Source organism: Nerophis lumbriciformis, linkage group LG09 (genome assembly GCF_033978685.3).
Source record: "Nerophis lumbriciformis linkage group LG09, RoL_Nlum_v2.1, whole genome shotgun sequence".
NCBI lineage: Eukaryota > Metazoa > Chordata > Actinopteri > Syngnathiformes > Syngnathidae > Nerophis > Nerophis lumbriciformis.
In genome coordinates this window covers 30,236,488-30,246,354 of record NC_084556.2, presented here as the reverse complement: position 1 = coordinate 30,246,354, position 9,867 = coordinate 30,236,488, and the positions used below count along the sequence as shown (strand labels likewise).

General features: G+C 38.5%; 1 protein-coding gene across 1 annotated transcript in view; it reads right to left on the bottom strand.

The window, feature by feature from the left end:
• Positions 1-6,389: 6,389 nt before the first annotated feature.
• Positions 6,390-9,867, bottom strand: part of cnih2 (cornichon family AMPA receptor auxiliary protein 2) — a 48,570-nt gene continuing 45,092 nt past the window's right edge. Inside the window, exon 7 of the mRNA XM_061962019.2 lies at positions 6,390-9,685. Coding sequence (XP_061818003.1) covers positions 9,658-9,685 — 28 coding nt within the window. The 3' untranslated portion in view covers positions 6,390-9,657. The remainder of the gene's footprint in view (positions 9,686-9,867) is intronic.

Below are 9,867 nucleotides of genomic sequence, written 5' to 3'. Positions count from 1 at the left end.
TCCTCCTCCAGCGCCCCCCGCGACTCCGAAGGGAATAAGCGGTAGAAGATGGATGGATGGATATGTATTCTTAAAGGGGACCTATGATTATTGTAATCCATCCATCTATCTGTTTTCTACCGCTTGTCCCTTATGGGGCCGCGAGGGGCTGGAGCCTATCCCAGCTGCACTCTAGCGGAAGGCAGGGTACAATCTACTTTCAAAACACTTGCTTGTGGTTTAGATAATATGTATTGGGTATGCTTTGATGTAAATGTTGCTCCACCTTTATATCCCCTTTTTTGGAGGCAATCCCAGATTGCGAATGAAACCACGACCCACCCTCTCTCAAAGTATCTGTATTTATCTCTTTTTTAATTCTTTTTTTTTTTTTTTTTTTTAAGGGGAACTATACTTTTTTGGAATTTTATGTGAGACAAGAACTACTGAGGAGCATCAATATCACTGCATGTTGCACATTGGCAGTATTATGCGCATGCCAAGATTAGATGAAAATAATACTTTTTCCTAGCTTTTTGCATGTTTCCTCACAGCCCCTGGCTAAGCACTTTACTAAATTACCGTATTTTCCGCACTATAAGGCGCACCTAAAAACCACAAATTTTCTCAAAAGCTGACAGTGCGCCTTATAACCCGGTGCGCTTTATATATGGATTAATATTAAGATTCATTTTCATAAAGTTTCGGTCTCGCAACTTCGGTAAACAGCCGCCATCTTTTTTCCCGGTAGAACAGGAAGCGCTTCTTCTTCTACGCAAGCAACCGCCAAGGTAAGCACCCGCCCCCATAGAACAGGAAGCGCTTCTTCTTCTACTGTAAGCAACCACCCGCCCGCGTAGAAGAAGAAAAAGCGCGCGGATATTACCGTACGTTTCATTTCCTTTGTGTGTTTACATCTGTAAAGACCACAAAATGGCTCCTACTAAGCGACAGGGGTCCGGTTCATGAAAATACGCAATCTCTCCATCCGCACACGGATTACTATTTCACAGCAACTGATATTCCTGTGAACCGCACTGTGGATACAACGGGAGCACGTACGGTGAATATTCGCACCACAGGGAATGAGAAGTCATCCTTCACTGTGGTTCTAGCTTGCCATGCTAATGGCCAGAAACTTCCACCCATGGTGATATTCAAAAGGAAGACCTTGCCAAAAGAGACCTTTCCAGCCGGCGTCATCATAAAAGCTAACTTGAAGGGATGGATGAAGAAAAGATGAGCGAGTGGTTAAGGTAAGTTTAAGTTTACGCGAAGAGGCCGGGTGGCTTTTTTCACGCAGCTCTGTCCATGTTGATATACGATTCCATGAGCGCCCACATCACGCTGGTTTTAATATATTATTAAAGTTTGACTGACCTATCTGACTGTTTTTTTGACATTCCTTTAGCGCAGTTAGATGCGGCTTACAACACGGGGCGGCTTATAGGTGGACAAAGTTTTGAAATATGCCGTTCATTGAAGGCGCGGCTTATAACCCAGGGCGCCTTATGGTGCGGAAAATACGGTACCTCGTCCACCTCACTGGGACGTCACGACGTACCCAGTCTGCAAAACCGCACAAACGGATCCATCCACAACTGTGCGCAAGCTCACGCCAAAATGCATGAAACTTATGATCCGATGCTTTGGCCTTGCTTAACACGAGGATGCCACATTTTAACAACATTTCTAGCTCAGGAAATACGGAAATCATCATAGGTCCCCTTTAATAACAGTCTTCATAATTGTTTGTGCGCATTTCAATGTATGATGACAGAGGAAAATAACTACTTTAGTGCCTTTTCATTGATTCTACGATTATTTATACATATGTATGTATATGTGTGTGTGTGTGTGTGTGTGTGTATGTATACTTATGTATGTGTACATATGTATGTATGTATGTATATATATGTATGTATGTATATATGCATATGTGTATATATATGTGTGTATACAGTACAGCCCAAAAGTTTGGACACACCTTCTCATTTCAATGCGTTTTCTTTATTTTCATGACTATTAATTATATAGATTGTCACTGAAAGCATCACAACTATGACACCTTTCAGGTGACTACCTCTTGAGGCTCGAGAGAATTGCAAGAGTGTGCATAAAAGTAATCCGAGCAAAGGGTGGCTATTTTGAAGAAACTAGAATATAAAACATGTTTTCAGTTATTTCACCTTTTTTTGTTAAGTACATAACTCCACGTGTGTTTATTCATAGTGTTGATGCCTTCAGTGACAATCTACAATGTAAATAGTCATGAAAATAAACAAAACCCATTGAATGAGAAGGTGTGTCCAAACTTTTGGCCTGTAATGTATATGTATAGATAAATGTGTATGTGTATGTATTGCAAACTTTGAAGCATTATGTGCTGAGGGACGACTGTATATGCACATTTTACTGGTTTAACGGCATTAGTTTGATGCATACTGTATTTTGATGTCCATATTGCTTTAAAGTGTAGGGTAGATTTGATGGCACTGTTCAAGCAGTTGTTAGTGACATAGCAGGAAAGTGCCGTACTAGTAAGCAGCAGTAGCGCCTTGTGACTCATTAATTTTAGTCACATTTTACTAGCTATTTCTGATTGGCACAGTAATAAGAGACAAAGTATGTCTCCTATTAACTCAATGTTCTAAAAACCTACTGATGCCTCTAAATATTAGCAACATCTTCCAATGTGGTTTCATGTCTTCTGATTCCAAATAAGTTATATTCCCATCCTCTGGTGCGTGCATCTTTGCTTTTGACCCAGTTTCAACTTTGCAAAAGGCAGCACACGTGGACAAAGACATGCAATAAAAAACATGCATTTTTTGGAAGTTTTTTTTATTAGAATACATAATTAATTGCTTTATATGAACTGTACATCATTAGTGTAACCTGATATCTAGAGTTGTCCACTAAACTGTCTAAAGCGTACAATGATGAGAAATGTACAAAAGACAATTACAAATAGATATGCTTGAAGTTACGACTTTGTCAAATGTTTGATTAAAGAGTACACACATTAAGACATTGAACCAAAATCTGGCGTTCTGTTTGTGCTTAGTGGTGATTGTCCTGACTCAGCATTTTTAGGACTAAAGTGACATGTCCACGCTCTGGCACAACATTACGTAAAGAAGTGAAAATAAATATCCTTATTATGGCTCTTGTTTTGGATCTCAAAGGTGTCTAATATTGTAGTTGCTTCATCGGTTTGTTTGTTTTGATGAGGACAGTGATATATTTTGTTGTGCTCTTATGAAAATCAGGGGAATTTAGGTGAAGTCATGCAAAACAAACATATACAATTATAATAATGGACATATCGTTTTTGTTGTGCACACAATGGCTACATTTGCATGAACGTCAATACATCAGTACCTCTACTTACGAGCTTAATTACTTCTATGATGGCGCTCTTAGGGCAGCACGGTGGAAGAGGGGTTAGTGCGTCTGCCTCACAATACGAAGGTCCTGAGTAGTCGTGAGTTCAATCCCGGCCTCGGGATCTTTCTGTGTGGAGTTTTGCATGTTCTCCCCGTGACTGCGTGGGTTCCCTCCAGGTACTCCGGCTTCCTCCCACCTCCAAAGACATGCACCTGGGGATAGGTTGATTGGCAACACTAAATTGGCCCTAGTGTGTGAATGTGAGTGTGAATGTTGTCTGTCTATCTGTGTTGGCCCTGTGATGAGGTGGCGACTTGTCCAGGGTGTACCCCGCCTTCCGCCCGATTGTAGCTGAGATAGGCTCCAGCGCCCCCCGCGACCCCGAAGGGAATAAGCGGTAGAAAATGGATGGATGGCGCTCTTAACTAAAAACACTTGTATTTCAAGTCAGCATCGCCCATTGAAAGGTATTCAAATCAATTGTGCTTGCCCCCAACCCAAAACAGCACAATTTTAACATGTAACATGCCCTTTAAAAAGAAAAACTTTTAGATGAGAAATAGCTTATAAAACCAATAAACATAGGATGTAGTGTACATTAGTTTTATGAAGTAATGTAGTAATAATAATGTACAGCATTTACCTTAGAGAGTGGACTTCTTTGATACGTCCTGTTTCTGCATCAAACACATCGACAGCTTTTCCATATCGTCATGGGTAAATGTTTAGATATTAAAGGGGAACTTCACGTTTTTTGGAGTTTTGCCTATCGTTCATAGTCATTATGAGAGACATGACGATTGATGTTTTTTTTTTTTTTTAATGCATTCTCAATATTAAATAACTGTGAGCAAAAGTCAACTTACAATGGAGTCTATGATAGCCGCTTTATTCTCCCTATAGAGCCCTTAAAAGAAACATCCAAACACCTCCATTGAGGTTGTATATACAGTACATAATGTAAGTATATATGTAATGTCGTAACGAGTACATTTATAATAACATTTAATATTTATGTATTTAGATCATTTCAAGCAAAAGCGGCACACTAATTTCATCACTGATTACGACTCATTGCAGACTTTATGAGAGCCAACAAACATAATAAAACATAATTTACTGTACAATGTCTGCTGTCATTAGGATGCTGACTGCTAAGATGTTCATATATTCCCGTTTAGAAGAAGAACGTCTCATAATCCTCTTTCTTGTCGTTCTCGCCATCCAACGTGTCGGAGCCATCTACTTTCTAGGTGAGAGGCATGATTTATGATCTACAATAAACTTCCAGGGAGCAAGGAAGTGAGGAAACACCTCGCCAGTGAATCATGTCGAAATTGTACACAACTATTTATAGCGCCGCTATAAATAGTTTGTCAGCGTTAGCGCTTATAATAACAAAATCACTAATACTTGGTTAATATTCAAGTCACCAAATGTAAATTGAGTATTGTTGAATGGTGATTTTTATTGGATTTTATGGGCAGAATAGAGGACCTCCCATTGACTCCGTTGTATGTGAACTTTTATTTACGTTTAATATTTAGAATGCTTAAAAAAAATCAATGTGTCATGTGTTTCATAATGATTGTGAACGATAGGCAAAATTCCAAAAATTACAGTTCCCCTTTAACATTATTGGCTAGTATAACACTCATTCTGCTATGGTGCAAACTAGCAGTGATACGCTCGAATTGCTTCACCAAATTGGCACAACACTGTCATGTTTTTGATTTTTTAAATTTCAATAAATAACTTCCACTTCCTCTCAGCACTCATGTTCTTCTTTCCCATGGTTGTAAAACAAAGTTTTTTAGACAACTACCAGTAAGCTAATGCTAGCGAGTAAGATCAGATGTTTTTGGCGGCTCTTACGAGATTTACTGTGACTTTTGCTACACCAATTTTTGCCTGTAACTTGAAGCATAACAATTCACAGAGAAACGTCTATTATTTCAAAACCCGCTTGTGTTGGGGCACTCTTTTTTTAAAATTTTGCCTATTGTTCACAATCATTATGAAAGACATGACAACGGATGGATTTTTTTTTTTTAATGCGTTCTAAATATTAAATACATTCCATCAAAAGTCCACTTACAATGGAGCCTATGGCAGCGGTTCAATTCTGCCTATAAAGCCCCTTAAAAAACATCCAAACTCCTCCATTAGGGTTTTATATACATGATGTAAGTATATATGTAATGTAGTACTAATAATATTTAATATTTCTACTCACTGCAGACTTTATGAGAGCCAACAAAACATCACTAACTGTACAATGTCTGCTGTCATTAGGATGCCAACTTCCGGGATGTTCATATATTCCCGTTTAGATAAAGAATGACTCATAATCTTCGCAGAGAAATGGGAGGAAATAAGCGCTTTTTGTGTCGTTCTCGCTAGTTCCAGGTCCTAAAGGACCTCGCTGCTATAAATAGTTTGTCTGCGTTAGCGCTTATAATAACAATATCACGAATACTTGGTCAATGTTGAAGTCACGAAATGTAAATGGATTGTCAGAATTATAGAGTTATTATTTGATTTTATGGGCGGAATAGTGGAGCTTCCATTGGCTGCGCAATGAGTAGACTTTTATTTATGTTTATTTAATATTTAGAATGCATTTAAAAAGAAATCCATCCGTCGTCATGTCTTTCGTAATGATTGTGAACGATAGGCAAAATTCCAAAAATAGTGCAGTTCCTCTTTAAGTTGAGGTACCACTGTATTCCAATATTTAACAATAAGAAGGAATTGTCAGAAAAGGACTTGGACACACATCTGCTGTATCACGTAAACTGATTTAAAGTCAAACATTTCATGCGAACACCACAATTCCAACAGTGTTTTCATTTAGAAAAAGAGGATTATTGTTCATGTAAACATAGCCATTGTTGATTTGCATTTTTTCTTATTCCAGTCCTTATTCCTGGTATTACTGTCTATTAAAACATGACTTTCATACACTTCATTTTACAATAAATATTTGATTCAGATACACTTTTGTCTGAACCACATTATAATCAGGCCCCTGAATCTCTGTATTTCTTCTGCTGTTCAAATCACAATAGAGCAACAGTAGCAGTATATCTACAAATAGTTCCAACTAATAAACAAGAGCAATTGAGCAAAGGCTTGGTCTTTAAGCAACAACTACTGCATGTCTGATCGCACTATCCAGACTAGTGAAATTACTCTTTACAGATATAATGAGCATGGAACAAATTGTCAAATGTATTTTTGCTGAGCGCCCGGTGCCACCCCATACTGCTCACGAGTGGATAAAACCAAAACAATGAGAGACGTCACAAATGAGATGATCGTCACAAATCGACATCTCTGTCAATGGAAACCAAGAAGTGAGGAAGTAGGTGCACGATGCAGAGATTTAAATTTGAATCTGCACAACCTCACAAAATCCTGTAATTTTGAAGTTTACTTCGCACGACGCGCATTTGATGTATTTTCAGTAGTTATGTTGCTGTTGTCGTTTCGCACTGAGGAAGTTAAAGTGGACCTATGATGATATTAATCTACAATTTTAAACACTTCCTTGTGGTCTAGACCAGTGTTTTTCAACCACTGTGCCGCGGCACTAAGGGCCGTGACATACAGTCTGGTGTGCCGTGGGAGATGATCTAATTTCAACTATTTGGGTTAAAAATATTTTTTGCAAACCAGTAATTATAGTCTGAAAATTATGTGTTGTTGTTGAGTGGTCGGTGCTGTCGAGTGCTCGGCAGAGTAACCGTGTAATACTCTTCCATATCAGTAGGTGGCAGCAGGTAGCTAATTGCTTTGTAGATGTCGGAAACAGCGGGAGGCAGTGTACAGGTAAAAAGTGTCTAATGCTTAAGCCAAAAATAAACAAAAGGTGAGTGCCCCTAAGAGAAGGCATTGAAGCTTAGGGAAGGCTATGCAGAATAAAACTGAACTGGCTACAAAGTAAACAAAAACAGAATGCTGGACGACAGCACGACTTACTGTGGAGCAGAGACGGCGTCCACAATGTACATCTCTGAACATGACATGACAATCAACAATGTCTCCACAAAGGATAAAAAAACTGAAATATTCTTGATTTCTAAAATAAAGTAAATGTGGGAAATATCGCTCAAAGGAAGACATAAAAACTGCTACAGGAAAATACCAAAAAAAGAGAAAAAGTCACCAAAATAGGAGCGCAAGACAAGAACTAAAACACTACACACAGGAAAACAGCAAAAAAACTCCAAATAAGTCACGGCGTGATGTGACACGTGGTGACAGTACACCTACTTTGAGACAAGAGCTATATTGATTGGTTATGCTTTAAAGTCATATCCAGCAATTGCGACAACGACTTTTTACTATCAACGAAGTTTCGTTTCTTAATGATTTCTGCTGGTGGTGTGCCTCCGCATTTTTTCAACGCAAAAAATGTGCCTTAGCTCAAAAAATGTTGAAAAACACTGGTGTAGACCATGTGTATTGAATATGCTTTGGTGTGAATTTTGCGTACATTTTGCTCCACAGTCACTTTTATAACCCTTTGTTTAAGTCTGTCTGCAAGATCTTCATTTGTGGAAGCGTTCCCCGATTGCAAATGAAACCACACCCCACCCTCTCTGCGAGTATCATAATTGATCATTTTAAAATGTACACTGTTCGATGCACATCATGAAGTCTTCACCGCTTTTGTTTTACAGACATAGTCAAAAATCAACCTTACAGACACAACGTTAGGTACAGCTGGCTGAGAGCTTGACTTAATGTCCAAATAAACATGTCCACCTTGCCAGACTGACAAACCCCGCTAACGGAGGCGTCCAAAACTGCGTGCAAGCTCACGCCCAAATGCATGAATTTTATGATTTGCCATTTTAGCACTGTTTAACACGAATATCCAACAATGTAAGAACATTTATAAGTCAAAAAAGATTAAATGTATCATAGGTCCGCTCTAACAATACTATACCACACGTTGACACAAACAGACTGGATTTTCATAGAAATGACCCTTTGGGTCTCAGATTTTACGCCGACAAAAGCAGCCAATGTCGACATAAGCGGGCACTTTTTAGTCATAAAAATAACACGGTGGACCGGGACTTGATGATTTGGTTGACATAGACGGCTTGTTGACATAAACCAACCTAACTGTTTTTACACAGACACATTATCAAACCTACTACATTGCAAGAGTGACGTTTTAAATTGCTTCTCATACATAAGAGCTCTATGCCTTATTACGGATCTGAGCAATGTCGCTGTGCTAAAATGGCTAGCATCGATGCTAATGATTAAACATCACCGGAAATAAGGCTTTTTCTGCACACAAAAAATACAGAACATAATTAATTTTGTTTCTTCTATCTTCTTGTTTTCCTTTAAGAAAACCATTGCACCAATGTTGGAAAACGTCTTGAAGAAAGTGAAAACCCAGACAAAGCCTGCTGCCATTTTTCAAAGCTCATTGTTTTTGTTTTCACTTGCTTCATGCTCTTTGGCACAATGCTTTTCAGGTACAAACATTTGGCAGTAAATCTATGAACAAAACACTCTCTTCTAGCTATAATTACCACACAAAATGTCCTTACGGCTAAAAACACACTTAAGAATGTCAGCATGGAGACTTCAACATTATTATTATTATTATTATTATTATTATTATTATTATTATTATTATTACAATGTAAATATGATCATGATGAACCTGATGGTCAAAGCTTTTTTTCCGTCTTGGTTGAAAGTGTCTGTGCACGCACCAATCTGTTATATTCCTGTCTGTGTTTTTAGTGGGGGGTTTTAACATCCCATCCTCCTTACACTCATGTACCTGAAACTCTACAGAAAAACAGTGGTTGAATATTAGAGGTGTCTATTTTTTGAAAATATACACAATAATAGCAAATAGCTTGCCATATGCAGCTTTTCAAAGTCAAACATTACAGACTTATAGTTTTGTGTTCCAGCCCATGTTAAGTGTTTGGAGAATCACAGTGAGTTGAGAGACTGGATCAGTAAGAGCAGCATGGCATTACTCCAGCCCTTCAGAGAGTTTTGTAATCAGGCGTCAAAAGGCAGCACGCACCTCTCCCATTCTTCATTCATACCTTTTGTCCATCTGTGTCACAGCAGTGTTTGACATGAAGCAATATAAACACCTTTTACATTCACAATGGCACTCAGAGTGGGTTTTTTCTTGTTTTTGTTTTGTATTCCAAAATAAGACCTTGGAAAACCCAAGCCACTGGTGGGAAGGTTCTTTCCTTTCGGATGTTGTACCTCGGTCTCAGCATGAGCTTGTTAGAAGCTCACCAGGGCATAGACCATGCTGTATCAGCAAAAGAAGAATGGACACAAATAGATGTTTAATTTACTCTACCACAATAATGAAACTGGATTAAGGCTGCATTTACACTGCATGGTTCAAGTCACTCAATACAGATATCTTTCTGGTGGCTTTGCGTGCGTTTATTTAGTCAACTATTTGACTACTCCATAGACATAGTCCAC